This window comes from Acipenser ruthenus, chromosome 12, assembly GCF_902713425.1.
Source record: "Acipenser ruthenus chromosome 12, fAciRut3.2 maternal haplotype, whole genome shotgun sequence".
In the NCBI taxonomy this organism is placed as follows: Eukaryota; Metazoa; Chordata; class Actinopteri; order Acipenseriformes; family Acipenseridae; genus Acipenser; species Acipenser ruthenus.
Genome location: NC_081200.1, coordinates 14210170 through 14230391, shown reverse-complemented (window position 1 = coordinate 14230391; position 20222 = coordinate 14210170). Strand labels below are relative to the sequence as shown.

General features: G+C 40.3%; 1 protein-coding gene across 1 annotated transcript in view; it reads right to left on the bottom strand.

The window, feature by feature from the left end:
* The window catches only part of LOC117417233 (ephrin type-A receptor 3-like), a 158617-nt gene that overhangs the window by 124695 nt on the left and 13700 nt on the right, over positions 1 to 20222 (bottom strand). Inside the window, exons 2-3 of the mRNA XM_034029216.3 lie at positions 10797 to 10861; positions 3816 to 4476 (exon numbers count right to left, since the gene is read on the bottom strand). Of these exons, the coding sequence (XP_033885107.1) occupies positions 3816 to 4476; positions 10797 to 10861 (726 nt within the window). The remainder of the gene's footprint in view (positions 1 to 3815; positions 4477 to 10796; positions 10862 to 20222) is intronic.

Here is a 20222-nt window from a genome sequence, read left to right as displayed (position 1 = left end):
CTGCTCCTGTCTACCTACTTTACTGTCTGATTTAATGACCCCACAAAAAGACTTCAGGATGAAAGTATCGAAAATGGTCCCATCTTTGAAGGGCTGAAACCCCTTATGGGACAAGAGTTAACAAACTGACCTTTGGTGGTCTTATAGATGAGCATTTGAAGGACTTGTGGTAAAATAATTGACTTTTTTTGAAATACAAGCAAAACCATTTTTTTTCTTTTTATTAAACTTTTTTTTCTTTTTATCCAACCTTTCAAAAACTTTCAAAATTGAATTAATCTCTCTGACTAAAAAGCTCATAAGCTCAAAACCTCGGACTTTACTGAAATGGAAGAATAGAAGTCACTGACAGGATAGAACAGTGCCCCTGAACAGTACCTCATACATGGCTAGAATATATTCATTATGATGTTGAAACAAAAAAAAAATACAATTTAAAAGAAGCCTATAATCAAGATGCAGCGTTTGTTGATCACTCTAAAAAATAACTTGCTGAAAAGGTCATTGAAATTTAAATCTATCATGCCGTGTGAGGTTTCTCAATTGAAAATGCACATGGCGTCTACTTTATTCTGAATGTCAAGACCTTTTCTTTGCAGTGGTTTCTTTGAGCCTTAAAAGACTCGTGGGAGACTAGCATGCAAGAAAAGCATTTGAGGTGTTTTTAATGGACTCATAATTAACAGCCTCATGTATTATGCTTAATGCTTTTTGTAATTATTTGACAAGAGGCAACAAAGGGCCAAAGAATATGGAACAGCAGAGGATGCCAGGGTGCACTTTTCTTTTCATTTCCTTTTCATCTGCAATTCCTCCTATACTAAAGCACTTGGCTAAACATACATGTTTCAACCCAGTGCATAAATACTGACCCAACCTCTGCTATGCAGTGGGAGTTGCACAATAAGTAGAAAAATGTGTAGCAAAGTCTGCACTGGGCAGGTTTTGAAGAATGTCTTTTTTTTTTCTTAAACAGCAGGGAACTGAGCCATTTGAAGACCATGTGTACTTAAAACTTTTACACAGGGCGAACAAAGTATAAAGATGACTACATATTAACAGTACAATGAACCTTTTGGCATACATCACACCGTAAACATGATGAGATTATACACACAATGGCTTTCCTCATAGCTATGCTACACACACTGAACCATTCTATTAGCCTGCCAACATCTCTGGGATTCCACAAGTACTGGTTAGTCCCATCTTCATCTATTCATATGACTACCAACATTTAGCAGGCCACTAAAGCTTTTAGTCCTCACTAAACACCCTGCAGGGATGAGCAATGGCCTCCTCCATCAGTGCCATTGATTTAGATTAGTCTTTAACCCTAGTCACTGATGACTGTGGCTTGCAGATCTGTTGCACTTACATTCAAAGCACCAACAATAAACCACATCAAAAATGAAATGAGGGAGCTTTTACAATTGTAAAGATTAAAAAAAAACACATAATCAGATAATAGGTATCAGGAAATGAAGGGATACTATTTAACTTTCTTCAGGATAAAGAGAAAGTCATCTGCATATCTTCGTAAGTCTTGGGGCTATAAGATGTACTGTAATAAAAACCTTGAGGTGGTTGGTTTTAGTATACATAGGAATAGCATCAGATATTCCATTTATTTAGGGGATCAGATACCCAAATAAACTACAGTAACGAGGCTGAGTTTTCTGGAAATGTCAATTAAATAAAGCCAAGCACAAAATCTCTCTTCTGAACTGCAATGTACTTTTAAATAAAATAATTTCTTACCACTGTAATCTATAGGCTTGTAACGATACACTGATGTCACAATATGTATCATGATACGTATGTCACAATACAGTGCATATCATGATACATGTTAAGGTCTTGATGGTCTACTTGTATGATGTATAATAAGATCAAATGATCATTCATGGTAAAAGAAAAAATAAGTAACAGAAGAATATGTATACATATCATCTACAAATCACAATACAAACAATGCATACTGTACCTCTATTAGTAAAGAATCATTTCATCCTTAGTACCCTACTGCACTCCACCGCAGCACATACACATAAAGTGTTGTGGTCTCTTGTTATAGGTGCACTATGTTAATTTGGAATCCCTAACCCTTGCCCCAGCACTGACAGGTAATCTGCTTTATACCATTATCCTCTGTTTCATTGTATCCTTCAGAAGTGTATATTTTGAATAATGTTGATGCCTTCCCTTTGTTCCCTGCTTAGATGAGTGTAATGAAAGTGACACACATGTCTTCTTTTTCATTGGGCTTGTATGACCCACAGTGCTCCTTTTACACTGCATCTCATATAATAATTGCTCTCTGGGGCTTTCATTTGAGTTTAAATATATGGGCAAAGATATCTTGTCATATTGACATTCCTCTCCTGGAGTTATGTCATGTCAGCTTTAGCATCTTGGAAATGGTGTTATCCCTCAAAGTCACATATTGTATTTCTCTGTAAAAACCACAGCAGGAAACATGATCACATTACCCCCTGTCTTGCCCAGCTGCACTGGCTATCTGTAAAGTTCAGGATTACTTTCAAAATTCTCCTGATTGCCTACAAGGCCCTTCAACACACAGGTCCAGAGTATCTCTCCAACCTGCTGACCCGCTATGTCCCTGCATGTAAGCTGAGGTCCTCTGACTCTGGCTTGCTTGTCATACCCAAGCAAAAGTGCACCACACTCAGAGAGCGCTCTTTTAGCTTCATGGCCCTGACTCTCTGGAACTCTCTCCCAGTTTCAGTGAGTGTAGCTCCCACAGTCACTCGCTTCAAATCATCTCTCTAGAACCACTTGTTCTCTCTTGCTTTCAATGCTCTTTAGCCTATATCTGTTATTAGCTGCTGTCTAAATTGCTATCTCAGGGTTTTCACTCCATCTTATTCGTATGATTCTGTATGACACACACATCCACAATGTTTAAAATTCACATCATTGATTTGATCCATTATAATCCTAATTAATGATAATGTATTATACATTTTGCAGAAATTTGAAAAGTAATAGATGTGATCATTGGATTTTTCCAGCCATCTCTTTACTGGTACACTCTTCTAATCATAATCTCATGTTGAATTCACAATTTGAACTCTTATCTATTAGATAGATTCTGGGTTTCGGAACATCTCTGGTTTAGGTATCGTATTGAAAAGACCAGGTACCGCGTGTTTGAACAATCAGGCACCTGCTAAATCTGCTCTCAACTGATTACATCAATTACAGCATGAACAAGTCACACCTGAGTCTGTAGATTTACTAATAGGAATTGTACATGCCACTATAAAGGAAGAACAATTTATTTAACATCAACTAGCCATGATACAGTACAGCAAATGTCTTTTTTAACTCATGTTGATCTAAGTATTTAACAATATCTAAAACACAGATAAAAGTATTAGAAATACAGTATTCATCATCATCTCTTTGTCACAACTCAACCTGTCTAGTTGCCCAAAGCAGACAGTAAAATTAAGACTCCAAGACTGCACATTTCACCCACTGGGTCTTGAATGCATTAGCTTATTGTCTACGCAAAAAAAGACTTCAACCACATCACTATTCTAACCTGGCCACTTCCACACTGCAGGCTATCACACCAAACCCTTCAATACAGGTACTATAATCACAGACACACAGCACAAAACACCAGTATGTAAAAGTACATCTAAACACATTATGAACATATATGTAATAATTCTGTAAAGTACTTTCTGTAAATTATTAGGTGGAGGGAATTCAAACTCAGCAAATGTCCAAGACTATACAACCATCCATAATGACAGATCCAAGCATTAAAAAGGTTTACTCACGCTGACAGATGTCTTTGCGCTCTTCGAACCCGGACTTGCAGGCACAGCGACCGATGGGAACCAGCCAGCCACCGTCGGCGCTGCAGTACATTTTCGGCGTGTCAAACTCCTCTGAGCTGTTGACGCATGAACCACGAACCTCCACCAGGGCAGAGTCACCTCCAGTGACGGTGTCGGGAAACTGCGCCAAGTTGCGCACTGTGAGGGGGCATTTCTTGTAGAAGACCCTGACTGAAACCAAGGCAATGCAGGCCCCCACATCCTGAAAGGCCAGGTAAAAACCTTTCTTGCTCAAAAGGCTGATATCCCGCACTTCAGTGTTGAGTTTCATCACTCTGTCCCCTACGTCCACTTGGGTGAAACTCTCGTCCGCCGCGATGGTATCTATTTTGACATACTGGCTCTCCTTGATGAACCACAGGTTGTTGTTGTTAGACTCATAGTAGTACATGTTGAAGGTCTCTTTGCAGGTGCCCGGCACTCCTGGCAAGCTGTTGCAGTCGCGCAGGGTGAACTTGATCTCGATGTAGACGCGCTGGGCGCCATCTCGGGGGATCCAGCTGGTGCGAAGCCAGTTGTTCTGGTTGGCTTCCATCACGTTGCACACCTGATAGGTGCGCATGGGCGTGTTCCTCTCGTCCATCACGCTGATCTCCTCCCACTGCAAACAGACCGGTTTTTAGTTGAGATATCACTATGTTACAGCACAAAGTGAATTCTTCTGGCATTAAAGAAGCAGTGAACTACAACTATATTCAATGTCATACTGAACTGTGATTACTTCATTATTCCTAAGTATGGCAGATTTTTACCACATGGTATTTTACAGGTATTATACATGTTCACCATAGTCTCTCATGAGTTCACAGTCTCATAAAACATGCTAATTTTTAAATTGTATGGAACAGTACACTTTTAGGCTCCACTTGGGGTTAGGAACCATGTTTTATATGTATGCGATATTGGCACAAGTCTTTATAACAGAAGGCTCTAAGCAAAAAAAAAAAAAGAAATAAAAAGAAAACCTTCTAAATGTTAGTGACTCCTCTTCACAGCTTCACAGGAAGAAATTGTCCAAAAAATAAATAAAAAATTAGTTTTATGGGAGGGGAGTGTTATTATGCACACCAAATTTTTTTTTTTATCGTATTTTATTTGACAGATTTTAATCTCACGCACTTCCCCACCCTCCCTTTCATAACTGAAAAATAATTGTTCTTTTACCTCAGTAGCTCTGACTGACAAGTGACTGACAGGTAACAGAAAAAGGGGGTTTCAGCAGTTGGTAGTGATTGCTTAATTGTGCATGTGTGTGTGTAGGGGGGTAAAGGAGTGTAACCTCACTTAGTCAGATATGATTTCACCCCATCTGTTTTCACTTCTGTGCTTGTCTGTAATTGAGAACTGCAAAAACAGTCTGAATTGTTAAACTGGAGTGTCAATTGTTGAACATAGGGCTGTCAAGCGATTAAAAAAATGTATTGCGATTAATCTCGTGATTAAAAAAAAATCTTAGTTAATCTTGGTTTTAATCGCTACAGTACGATACTATATATATCATTGTTTATAATGATATCTAATTATTATTATTATTGTTTATAATAATAATAATTATTATTTTATACAAATTGCAATAGTCATTAGACAGATCATAGACATTGCTCTCTTTCATTTTGTTGTGCTGGCTTGCTGGCATGTTATAGGACACTTTCTTTGACAAGTCCATAAATGTTTTGGATGTGAAGAATATTCTGTATAAAACAGGCGATGCTCCGTTCGATATGATTCTCTTGTTACGCATATCACTGCCTCACATCAGCTGTGACAGAAAGAGACACTTCTTGCAAAGTGGGATTTTTTAAAAAAAAAATTTGCACACACTCTCTGTTACCAGGAGAGATCAGGAAACAATCGGGGGAGGGCACAAACAAACTAGATGCTGATAAAAGCCTGGTGTATTAATACAAAACATAATCATTTTAGGAAGTTTAATTCAAAACAGTGTAACAAAAAAAAAAAGGGTGGGGCTTTCTCGATAAGAATTTAATTTAGAGAGTGGAAAGTTTTCTAATACCACCTCGAAGGTTTTAAAAGAAATTTCAAGATTTTATTAGCTGCTGGTACCAGACAATACATTAGCATTCCATATTATATGAAACTTGGGCTGCTGCACATTAAAAAGGCTTGAGTTTTCATGAGTTTCAATATATATGTATTTTTTCTTTTCAATAGTTTCTCATGGGATAAAATTATTACCGGTGGTTAAAATCAAAGTTTATTACAAGGATTATTTTAGGGGGAAACATTATGCAAACATTACACTAGAAAAAATTAGTAAATTGGTCATTTATTTTAAGTGGGGGCAGTGAGTTTGACCTTTAATCAGTAGTTCACCTGGAAATCAATTTCAACCTTCCCCTCACTAAACAGTTAAGGCATGTGGTTGCTTTGAACCAGAAAAGATGTCAGACAAAGGGTTTAGTTAAACCTTTAATTGGTTTAACTTCATTTTACTCAGCAACCATCCATTAATGGTTTGAAATATTGGAAATGCCTTACTTAGGAAAAGCCCCCCTGACTGTGTGAATGAGATTTTCCACATCTGGTACTGGGCCATTCTGTATAACTTGACCTCCAGGTCAAGTGGCAGACGAATCACTGGCCAAGACAAACATTCACTGGAGGTGGTTTAAGAGCAGAGGGGAATGTGTGTCTTTTAATCCTTCATAAATTTAGTTGTCTCCAAATCGGATGTCAAAAGTTAACAATTCCAATCTCCCAATGTGAAATGCAGAACTCTAGAGGTATTGTCTATCACTTTGTTTAGCATGTGGATTTACTGTATGTAGAGATCGAAACAGGTCTTTTTGTTGGATTCAATACATTGATATTTGTGGTGCATTCAAGGAGTCTGAGTTGTCTAGAGTTGGTAACTTTAGACAAGAGGGAAGAGCATCCATTTTGTCAGATAATTAAAAATGTCTGGTAAGTTCCGCATTCAAAATGGTGACTCTACCACTGTTCATATCCATCGAGAACACAATTCAACTGCCTTGAATTTTCACAATCTTCTTCAGGTGACACTCCTATACATTTTTTTGGTTTACTTTTGGTTATAAGCTGTTAATTATAGATACAACCTCTATTAATAAATGCAGTCTGAGATTAGACTATGTAGGTGTACAATGCTTTTGTTATGGCGTCTGTTTGTCATGAAACATGACTTTAAAATAATTTTCTTAGATTAGTACACTCACGAGTCCCAGATACAAGCAGATACAAAGCATACTGCTATCATGAGCAGGCTAGTAGCATGTATATTATAGATAGTGTTCCACATATTCGGTATACACACTTTACACGTGGAATATGATGCGTAGCAGTTCTGGTTTCTGATTAAGTTTAATGTCCCTGGCATGTATGTTGAAGCAGAATCTGTGCAAGTCAAAGCCATGTCCCAAGTTAGCTGGTACTTTGCAAACGTTTGGCCAATCGATGTACTGACAGAAATAGGATCTACAGAAGGTATGAACATGACATCAGCACAAAACAAGCCAGGTTTATTCACCTTGAAATCATAAAAAAAAGAAAATTGACAGAACTGGACGGTGCAAGCCATCGGGAGATGCATCAAAAATCAGTTTCCATCAATGCATTCCATAAGTTTACCAACTAAATCATCACCATTTTCTGTCAAATATTTATGATTAAGATTGTCGGCGTTAGACAGTTTTTTAGCGCATGGACAGACAGTACTGTCGCACAAATTCACCAATACATACCTCTCTGCAATAAACTGTGGCTATCCAGCAAAGCACAGCGCTCTGACAAACTCATTAACACAGCTGTTCTGCGCTTTCATTTTATTAAAGCACATTTAAAAGCTGCTTAAATTGATTGCTTGTCTCTCAGTTCACTTTATTGTTTTAGTTTAATGTGTCGCTTATTTTTCAGTATGTTCTCTCATTGTCAGTGCGAACATGTACCTCAGTGCAGCAGTATTTGCAACGCTATGCATCCTCTGCCTCATCTGACCCACTTCTGCTATACTTCGAAACATTAGTATTCTTTTGAATATTCATAAACTGATCTACATTTTCTCCCCATTCCTCATCCACTAAACATATTCTATTTTCGTGTAAGTATTTCAATTTAGTTTTTGATCAAGCTAGTAGTTACTAAGCCCAACAATTGCCACAATAATCAGACTTTGATTGGCCAACATAATCAGGTGATAGTGTGTTTGTGACGTGACAGAGAACCATGTTTGAATGTTTTTTGATCCTCTGACGTCTAAACGTCTGCTGTATCCTAGGACACAGTCAAAATAAAACGGCATTTTAATCAAAATATTGTGCATTTCCTAGAAAATAGTACCTGGAAAACATTGAATAATTGACAAAAATCGGGTATAAATCAGTAAAAACCGACATCCAGTTAAAAATAAAATCCTGTAATTTTTCGGTAAATTCCTTCTGAGGAGCATTATATTAACTATCGCCTGTGCTGAAACACCTCTTGAGATGTTATAGTAGACTTTAATTTACTTCTTACAAAGCCATTTTCTATTGAACTGCAGTGACTGTTGCATAACAATGACCTCCTAGCCTGAAACTGGCCTGCATTACCTTAAATAACCCTTATTGTTAAGCGCCTGCAAGAGAATCCGACTGTAGTGCTACTGATTTTCCATGATGGGGAATAGCAAATTCCGTTTTTTAAAAATGACCAATTCTGTTTTTTCCAACTTTATTTTTATCAATTTATTGATAATTAAACATGGCATTTGAACATACATATAATGTTGATAGTTAAAATAAGTTAATTATTAAATTTTACCTTTTTTATTTTATTAAAGCCAATATTTTCAATCAGACTCTTGTTGCTGTAATAGTAAGTAAAGCACATGAAGACACTTCAAACATGTCACAATGTTTATAAACATCACGTGGCTCATTGTTGACATTAAAATAAGCAGGAAAACTTAATTATATCACAACAGTTTAGAAAACAAATGTCCAGCACTGTTGTGAGAGAATCATATTTACAGTCTTCCACTGACACTGTAGTTCAGGCTACAAATAAAGGTGTTTTAAAAAGATCTGTTTAGCTTATTGCTGGCATTACAATAACAATAAAAAATATGAAAAGTTTACAGCAATGTCATGTGAGAGTAATCCTATTTACAGTACTCCACAACTGATTTATTTTTTTCGTTTTAATGGCATTGCATTAACCAAAATAAAATCTGTAACTTTGATAAAAAAAAAAAAGATGTGTTGACTGACTCGTTGCTACACAGGTTCATTTCCGTGATCATGGAAAACAAGTAGCCCTACAACTGATATTAATGCTCCTATGAAAAACAATGTCTCCATTACCACTAGAGTATGTTCTGCTTCAGTGTAATTGCAGATGATTGTCTAATGATACAGCTCTCTGAAACTCCAGGAAGTCAGTCTTTTTTTAAGAAGCTTTTCTGCACCCCTGCAGTAGCAAGTACATCTCGCTACAATCACCGGGTCAGTCAATCCCCCATCTTTGGACAAAGCAAGAAAAATATGACATGGTGCGAAATTAGACAGGATTAGCTGAGCCAGAGACTGGAATTGTTTCAGAAGGGCTGCTTGTGTCACTGGACAAAGCACCACCCCATAATGGCAAAATGCTGCCCTAAAGCAATACAAGGTGTCCTTTTCACACCAACATTGTATGCCCTTGTATGTAGTCATAAGATCTTTGTGTTTTTGCTCTTCTGTCTATTCATCCATCAATCTATCTACAGTATAGCACTCAGCAGCCTTTTCCTAATGACATCTATGAATGAGATGTTCCACATTGTACTGCCAATGCACAGTATAAGGGTGATATTTTCGGACCATCACCATCGCCTTTTTAGTGCAGCACTTCTAGATGTATGGCATCCTTCAAACTGACTTGTGTCCATCAACTTAAACTTTATCAATATCAATCAACATATCAATCAACATATTCTCGTTCTATTTTTCCACCTATTTAGGTATGTTGGTCTACTGTACCTCTGTATTTAACAGAACTGTCTTTAGTAAGTCAAACTGTGATGGTATCAGTTAGGATGGGTAAGAGCTTGATATATAAAGAACCCTTCATTTTGATTAGTCTGTTAAATGTGAGTGATTAGGAGTAGAATAGAGGAGACAGGAGACCAATGGCCTGATCCATAATGTAGTGTGGGATTTAGCAACTTTCAAACTGTTAAGCAACTACGGGTGACTCCCATGCTGAGTGTATAGACTGGCAAACTCTACTTTTGCCATTAATTATCATGCCAATACCTTTCATAATGTTTATCCTTCATGCAGCCTAGCAGATTTAATTGGTTAATGCCATGGATGGTACTGAAGTGAATTGGTTTTACGTGTAAAAACATAATCTGCAAACATTTCTAAGGGAATAATATAATTAAACCACGATGTTTGTTAAATATAATTAAACCAGAGTTCTTTTTCTGACCCTTTATATTTTCTGCTGGGGGGATAGCCAGGAGCTTACTTGCTTCTGTTTGTTGTGAATGCCAGCAACAATCTCAGTGACCATGTAAACCTGGTGGCGTTAAACCTGTATAAGTACTTCAGCACTGTAATCTTTTACTGCATTAAAACAAATGTATTATTCACATTAATTTGACTACTGAATGGATTTCCTTGGTATGAATCAGTATTTTTCCATGCTGGAGTGGGCCAAATTTCAGGTGAAAATCTGTTTTAGAAAAAGCTACCAATAGTTTATGTAAAACAAAAAGGGCCCTGTGTACTGTATTTGTCAGTCTATATGTATTTGATTAATCTTGCAAGATATGAAATACTTTCTATTTACATAATCTATAATTATACACAACCAATGCTGTACAGTTACAAGTTGCAGAACACCACAGGTTTACAGGCCATGGATGCTCTCCTGGCCTGTGCTAGTTTGATCAAAGTTGTGAAATGAGTTACTTACCCCTTCAGACGGATATGCCACCCAGCCCAGGTCTCCAAGCGCCGACATTGAGTCCAGCAATGTCACTGCAGATAGCATCAAAAAAGCAAAACACAATACAGTTCAGTATCTCTTTTTTTGAGCATATGTAGGCCTTCTGGGCAGCATAAAAGCTATCAAATTACATCATTCTGTTCAATATATGAATGGGTAGTTCGACCAACTGTTCAAACTCTCTTTTCGGGGGTTTTCTGGTATTTGATTTATACATTTGGAAATTGCAGTTGTCTTTTCAGCAGTACCCAAACTTTAAGGTTCCAGTACAATATTTTCCAAAATACAACCAATCATAGCTGATACTTTCACAAGATTTAGTTTGAAATCTCATCCTACTGTTTGTAGACTGCCCTCTAAAATAACATAATTCAAATCAGTCAGGTTCCATTAAATATCAAGAATATACTGTCTTTCTGTAGAACAGGGATGCAAATAAGGTACAACAGATAACTTTAGGTTACGGATGTCACTATGTCACCATATCAAATTCAAAAAGGGTCTACTACACATTATCAAAAAAATCACTGTTCCACATTAACTAAATACAAAACGTTAGGTTACAGATGTAAGCCTGGTTCCCTGAAAGAGAAGACGACCAACAACAATACTTTTGGGATATGTCTGCCACAGGTCAGGTATTTGCTGAGCATTTTATGTCAGAGCTGCCGATAGGCCCCTCCGGGGAGCGACGTCCTCGGTCCTGCCTACCGAGGGAATAAATAGCCTTGAGAGGAGGTCCGCTGCCCAATTCACCACTCCAGGGAGATGAACAGCCCAGAGGGATAACAGATTTGTCTTTGCCCACGTCAATAGCCGAAAGGCTATGCAGTGCAACCCCGGGGACCGAAGCACTTCCTGGCGGTCGAGATATGCTACGACAGACATGTTGTCCATGCAGGCAGGGACATATCTCCTCTGGAGCACTGGAAGGAAATGCTAGAGAGCGAGGTGAACAGTTCGCAGTTCCAGCGCCCCGGTTATTAGCTGCCGCAGAAGCCTGAAGGCGATGCCTCAGATCGCCACGCAGCGCAGTGGGGATCGGAACCATTCGTGTTACTGTATGTGTCACAGGGCGGATGCCAGTGTCTCAACTTGGAGACTCGCTCCAAAAGCCCCCGAATTGAGCTTGAGGGAGGGGTAACACCAGTCTCTTAGGTAACCTCAGAGCTGGGGGCCGTCTCCTGGGTCAGCTCTTGGACCTCTCCCTCCTCCTGTAGGGGGGAGCCACCATCCCATGAAGCCGCGATTGAAATTGCATCCTGTTCCTCCTCGCTCATCGCCACGTCTTGCTCCGAGACGTCCGGGGCGTCCAAAAGTGAGGGCGAGGTTGGTCCCGGGGCAGGAGCTGGGGTCGGAGCAGGGGAAAAAGTCTGCTGCCTGACCAGGTATTCCAGAACCAGAGCTATCTGGCTCTTCAGTTTTGAGATATCCTCGGGTGTCTCGCTCGCTTAGTGCTCCTTGAAGGTGCGAAATTGACGGGCTGGAGCCTGCGAAGGACTCAAGGACAGATGGAGGAGGGGGGAGACCAGGGCTCTCAACAGAGGGCTCAGTTGAGCTGGCTGAGGAGGCCACACTAGTGAACTCTGCGAGCCTCCTGCTCAAGGTCCATGGCTGGGATGCTGCACAGATTGTGCAGAGCGTCTCATCCCCCAAGGCGGAGGTGGCGTGCTGCATGCCCAGGCACTGCAAACAGAGGAGGTGCTTGTCCTGTCGTGGGAGCATCCCTCCGCAGGATGTGCAAGAGTGAATTCTGGGCGTTGTTATTGACATGCCGAGGTGAAGCACCAAGGCACAGAGCATCTAAGTACTGCGGACGCCGAAGCATCAAGGCACTGAGGCTCTGAAGCTTTGGGCAAGGGTGTCTAGCCTGGACCGTGCGCAGTCACACAACCGGGGCAGCATGTAGCTTGCAACCGAGTGGAGCACAGCCTACAGACAGTAGTTTGGAAAAGCAGTAATAAGAAAGACACGGGTACACACACACAGTAGTTAACTATGGGAAAAACACCATGCCAGGTGGGTGAGCTGTGAAATTGTTTATTATTATTATTATTATTATTATTATTATTATTATTTATTTATTTATTTATTTATTTATTTATTTATTTATTTTTTTTTTTACCAGCAGTAGGCGTGCTGTGACAATCTGCCGGAATCGACTCAACAGCGGGGCGCGGCAGAGCCGGGGCTGTTTTGCTGCAAATAGCAGAGGAAAAAAACACAAAACAGCAAGTGCTGTAAGGTTAGACAGCAGACTACAATCACAAAGTAATGTAGGCTGTTCAAAGAAAAGATTAAATGCAGCACAGCTGTGCAGCTTTTATAGCTCAGTTCACAGAAGCTGAGTTTCGGATTCCAGGGAAGTAGAAAGCCGACTTCCAGCAACGAACTGCAGGCAATACACTGCATGGGAACTCCAGAAAACTCAAGTGAGAGCTCTTTTACAGACTCAATCACAGCAACTGGATAGGTTCGTTTTTCCCTCGGTAGGCTGGACCGGGGAGTGACATCCTCAGGGCCTGTCGGCAGCTCTGACATAAAATGCTCAGTAAATACCTGACCTGTGGCAGGCATATCTCAAAAGTATTGTTGTTGGTCGTCTTCGAATTAACAGGGAACTGTAAATGTGATAGAACAATATAACATCCTTTCAACTTAACAATTAAAAAGCATGTAACCATTGCACTGTTTAAATTGCCTTTGATAACCTGTTTAAATTGGTTGCCTTTAAGTTTCTGAACTGTGCATCTGACTTTGACAGCCTTCTTTGAGGCATTGAACCCTTGCTAATTCATTTTTAATTACATCCGATACACAGCTGTTGATTTTAAAATGCAACATTTTTCATTCCATTGAAAACAAGAAAAAATTTAAATAAGCTGCATTTCTCTGGATGTGTACCAACACTTGTTTTCAAATTCCCTGCACTGATGACCAGCTGTGTTCAGCTTCTCACAATGGGGTTATTTAAATAGATAGACGCATACAGAAAGGAGCTCCTGGAACTACATACTGTATACATTTTGTGAGAATTTTTTTTTATTTTTTATTATGAAACTGTAGGCAGATGAAAGTTTGGATAGTGTTTTCAATAGAAATTCAGCACAAAAAATAAACCGGTTGCCAGGTTACACTTTTGCTTTGCCTTTATTAACAAGTAGACACTAAACTGTAGAGACATCTCATCTGCATATACTTTCCTTCATTTTATCATCATGAAATATTTTGTCAACTCAAATGATGACTGCATGTATTATGTTTACGCTTTATTAGGTGTCAAAATAGTGACTTTATTTAGTTAATGCAGACCACCTGCCACCCCCAAAATGATTAAGCAGCTCATATGATGCAAGACCAAGAGCTATACACTTTTTCTAGATCCTTGGTTAACTAAAAAAAAAAAAAAAGAAACCACTGCTCTCTGGAAAAAATAAATTAATAAAATAGCCAGTGGTCACATTGGTCAAGGATTTTAATTGGGAACTCAATTTGTGCAGCGACCGAGTGTGTTATGAAAGGCTATTTCAGAAAGATAAAGTGGAGAACAGTACATGCACACAGCTAAGGCAGCTGTTCAAGCAGAAGGCAACGAGGGACTCTTGGGGAAACTTGAGTGGATATTACATTTTTATTTAAAAGCTGCAGAAATGCCAGCCTCACAAAAACAGTTAATAATGAGCTGTGGTGTGTTGACTCATTTCAAACCATTTTATTTTGGCAGCCAGGTTTTAACTCTTGGATATTTACAGTAATTCTCCTGGCAGACAGCTTTTTGACAACCTGTGAGTCAGTCTGCCATCATGACTTCACAAACCTGTGCTAAGTAGTTTGCAAAGAATGCCTTAAGTCCGTTTCACACTGGCACTCCTACCCGGGTTCTGGCTGCCCGGGTCACCTGGTCAGCAACAACCCATCTCAGGATGTGGGTCAACATGCTTTGACCCGGGTCGAGCGAGACAAAATGCATGACGGCCGTTTATAAGCTAACAAAATAACAAACCGCCATGCCTGCGTGAAGTTTTCACTTCCGCAAGAAACATTTCTGTTTATTAGTGCTGGGACGAACACAGGATTTTCATGTTCGGATATTCGCTCATAATTTAAATATTCGTTCGGATTTTCGTTCGTTTTTCAAAAAGTAATAAAAGCCATTTATTGCTCTGAACGCAGGCAGAGAGCATAGCAGCAGGGGCAGGGGGCATGGGTGCAGCCCCTGTGTGTGTGCCTTTATTTTACAGCAAGACCTTACAATATGTAACATTAAAATAGAAAAATATCACTGGAGTAAAGAATAAGTTGTGTAGGACTTACGTTAAGTGAATTAACTATAAAACAAAAGGATTCCAAATAGCAGTTCAAGTTAAACTGTCCGCTCCAGCTCATCCAGAACTCTGCTGCCCGCCTGGTGTTCTCTCTGCCTCGCTTCGCCCACGCTACTCCACTACTCCGCTCGCTCCACTGGCTCCCGATCACCGCTCGCATCCAGTTCAAGACTCTTGTACTAGCCTACAGATGCCTTGACCAGTCTGCACCCAGCTACCTCCAGACCCTCATCTCTCCCTACACCCCCACTCGACCTCTCCGCTCCGCCTGCACTAGAAGACTAGCTCTACCACCGCTACGCTCCCCTGCCTCCAAAGCCCGCTCCTTCTCCACCCTTGCTCCGCAGTGGTGGAATGACCTTCCTACAGATGTCAGGACTGCCCAGTCCCTGACCACATTCCGGCGCCTCCTTAAGACTCACCTCTTCAAAGAGCACCTGTAGAACTCCTCTGTTTGTATCCTGGGACACTATCACCCTTCATGTAAATGTGCTTTATTTTGCTCTTATCTGCCCCTATTTTACTGCATTTAATCCTGTACTTCAGAATACTGTAATCTGCCAAGTTTTTAACCTGTAGTACTTTGTATTTAATCACATCCTGATGTAACTATCACTATTTAATCATATCCTGATGTAACTATCACTATTACCTGCTGTATTATTGAATTGTGGTTTGTCAAACTTGTACTTTACTTGAACAAAAGTTATTGTATTTCTTACTCTTATTGTATTACTTGTATTGTAACGCTTGAAATGTTTTTGCTTACGATTGTAAGTCGCCCTGGATAAGGGCGTCTGCTAAGAAATAAATAATAATAATAATAATAATAAACTTTGTTTTGTTTATTCCTGAAATAAATAGTACATAAAGTTGACACCACATTTTATTTTATTTTATTTTTCATTCCTTGCCATTGCCGTTTCTTCACAGTAAACAGTGGCCATAGACATGTTTTCATAAACTAATAACACAAGGTTTACTTGTGCCTTTTTGTAGCTGAACAAGCAAACAAAAACTGAAATTTAAACTTTAAACACTTCAAATAAAACAAACGTGGAAAGTCGCAACAAAAAATATATAATATATACAATCTATATAAATATCACTACACAACATTTTCAGGATTGGGTACTGTTTAAGCGAGGCATTTCAGAATGACATGCTTGCTTTTTTTCTATCCCATGAGATTCTGACTTTAAAGCAGCACAACGTGTTTTTGTCCCAGAAGGCTTCCCATAGAGATCACTATGTGTGCGTGTGTATAATCTGGTTTGTTTACTTTTTGCTGTCTAAAACTTTTAAATATCAGGTTCAAGAGCTACTGTGTTGATCCTGTGTTTTTTTTATATATATAGTCATCTCACATATCCCACAGAGCTCTTTTTCATTTGCCATTTTTTGAAACTGTCGTGCAAATTGTGGTGAGACGGTAAATAAGTGCAAGGTATTTTTGCCATTTATAGTGAATATGAACATCTCATTTTTTTATCCGAATACACGTCAAAAAATATTCGTTCGAGGGCTCCCGAGTGGCGCATCCAGTAAAGGTGCTCCGCATAGTGTGCAGGATGTGCCCTATAGCCTGGACGTCGCCGGTTCGAGTCCAGGCTATTCCACTGCCGACCGTGGGCGGGAGCTCCCTGGGGGCGGCGCACAATTGGCCGAGCGCCGCATAGGAGGGGGAGGGCTTAGGTCGGCCAGGATGTCCTCGGCTTACCGTACAACAGCGACCCCTGTAGTCTGGCCGGGTGCCTGAAGGCTTGCCTCTAAGCTGCCCAGAGCTGCGCTTTCCTCTGACGCTGTAGCTCTGAGGTGGCTATGTGGTGGGTCTGCAGTGTGAAAAGAAGCGGTTGGCTGACGGCATACGCTTCGGAGGACAGCGTGTGTTAATCTTTGCTGAGTAAGCGTGGGGGTGGTAGCGGTGAGCTGAGCCTAAAAAATAATTGGCTATTTTAAATTGGGAGAAAATAATTGCCGACTACTACATTTTTAAAATGAATAAATAAATAAATAAATAAATAAATAATATTCATTCGAATATTCAGATATTTGTCCAGGCACTATGGTTTATCAATATTTTTGTCGATTGAGACAGACCATATGCCAGATTGCAGCAGGGATGAAGAAACATTTGCTGTAATCAACATTTGGGCTGACGATTCAACCCAGAGAAGCTTGGATGGAAGCGTCTGTAACAAGCTGCTTCCAGGGCATCGATACATGCATTGTGTACTTGCTTCTGTCACCCAGGTCGACTCTGCTTCTTCAAAAAGCAGCGTGAAATCGCGACGTCGACCCACGGACTGAAAGATGGCTTTAGATGGCTTTATGAAAAAGGTTGGTTTTAAAACAAAGGACATTTCAGTTAACTGTCATTTACAACAGTACGTTCATACTTTTAAAGATCCAATAATTTGATATTCAGTAGTAATTATACAAAATAGTAATACAATTTCATAACACCAGACTGTCAAAGACTTACACCTTTAGACGATATACTTTTAGCATGACTTTGAATGTGCCAGCCATCTCTGCACTCCAGAGAATAGGCAGGGATCTCAAAAGTCAGGGGGTGGAGAGCATAACAAGTAAAGCACATGCTACTGAAAGTCTTTTATAGCATTTACTACCAAAAAGGATTACAGCCGAATCCACTTGTGTAATTAAAGGACACTACAAAATAAACATATTTCCCTGTGAACCAAGCTGTACAGTGGAAGCTTGTAGCTCAGCAGCCAGTTATGAATCAAATGCAAATGCAAAGCTGGAATCCAATTAGAATCTTAAGATAATGAATCTAAAAGACACCCGAGACCATTTCTTAAGCAATCTGGATGCTTAATGAATACTGTCTTTAAACAGATTCCTAAAGCAAAGTTTAAATGGGTTATAAAACATAAAAATAACCTGTAAGCTACAGAGAATACCAACATCTGCACATATTGTTCTGCACTACTGGGAACCATGCAAACCAATATCTTTCCATATTTCCTTACTGTATAGTATTCTTCATGTTGTCTGTTAACTAAACAAAGATGGTACAGTGTGATCCAACTGTTAACACTACCTAAGGTATTCAGTGAAATGGTTTAAATAGAGAGGTGGTCCTTACAGAGGGATGACCTTTAAAATGTCTGAATGGTAAGCTGAATGCTGGTTGCAAAGATGGAATTGACTTCCCTTGTATTAGCCACAGTACTGTTCATCCTTAGTTCAGCTGAACTGTAATGCAACTTCAGAGTATTTCTAAACATAAGCACTTTAAATGTATCTGGATCCAAGCTGACTGCAGGTCTATTTATAACTCTAGCAGAAAAAGGCAGGCAGACACAATGGTGGATTTTCTCACAGACTGTGAAGCTAATGTACTGGCCCTCTGTTGGGGTAAGAGGTATATATTATATTAACGTGTTCATGCATTCCTTGGGCTTATTTAAGGAAATTGTAGCCTGTACAGTATGTGAAATAATGTATACCCCCAAAATAAAAACACTTCCACTCTGATCACTCTTTTTCTTCATTTATTAATTGAGCTTGTTATTTGTAAAATAATCCAAACACGGTTAAAATTGTTTTTGCGGTACAGGCTTCAAAATACTGCATAAGTAACAGTCACCAGGCATCTGCCAAAACAGAATTTTGTTTCACACAGTGTGCTTATGGAGTTGAACTGTGTGTGTTTTGTGATTAGTTCTTCAAGCTTGTCGCATGTGATTTGTGATACAGTACTTAAGGGACTGACCCAAGGCCATCAAGCTTACAGCAAATGTAACCTAAACCAGATTATAAACCCATCACTCAGAGGTGAAAGACCAGTGCATTAGTCACTATGTCACCATATCAAATTAAAAAAGGATCTACTACACATTATCAAAAAAATCACTGTTCCACATTAACTAAATATAAAATATTAGGTTATGGATGTAACCCTGGTTCCCTGAAAGACAAGACGACCACCAACAATACTTTTGGGATATGCCTGCCACAGGTCAGGTATTCACTAAACATTTTATATCAGAACTGCCGATAGGCCCCTCCGGGGAGTGACTCCACGGAGCTCACTTCCTCTTTTGCATTGAACCCGTGAAGGCGACCGATGCGACCTTGCAGGTTGGTGGTCATCTTCTCTTTCAGGGAACCAGCAGACGAGGGACGTCTTGAGACTGCAAAACCATGGTTAGCGGTGAGAGCGTGCAACCTCAAGGACCCTTGTGCCTAATGAAGGCATAGGGATTTACCACATTAAGTCAGTAGAACCTGGTGAAACTAAGCGGGGTAGCCCAGCTAGCCGCAGTACAGATGTCAGATAGTGAGTCTACTCTAATGATGTAGCCAAACCACTGGTAGAGTATGCAGCCACTCACCCAGGTGGGGGTTGGCCGACATGAGTATATGCAGTCGAAACTGTGTCCACAATCTAGTGATACAGCCACTGCTTTGAGAGGGCTTGACCCAGGGTCCTTGCACCATACCAGGAAGAGCTGGTCAGACTGACAGAGAACTCTCGTCTTGTCAACATAACATCTCAATGCCCGAACCGGACAGAGGGAGTTTAGTCTTTGATCCTCCTCTGAAGAAATGGAGGGGGATGGAAAGCCTCTAGCTCCATTGACTGATTTAAGTGGAAAGCCGTAACCACTTTAGGGAGGAATGCAGGGTTCATACGTAACGATACCGTTTTCATCATTCCAGATGCGCATACAGGAGCTGTGCACCGACAAAGCCTGTAGCTCACTGACCGGTGCTCCCGTCCTTGCGGGTAGGTTCGGCTGCTAGTTGCCGCGGAGACCTGAAGGGATCGGGACTGTCCGAGTCACCATGCGTGCCACGGGTGGACGTCAGCGTCTCACTCTATCCCGCACCGAAGTGCGGGAAGAGAGCATCGAGGATGCCTACCGAGAGGGCGCCTGACTATGGAGCACTGCGCCGCAGCACCGAGGGCGCCGCAGCACCGAGGGCACCATGTGCTCTGAGGTTCCGAGGCCCCAAATGGCAAAGCACAGAAAGCACGCAACTCTGGGGCACCAGGGGCGCCGAAGCACCGAGGGTCCGGGGTCCCGTAGGT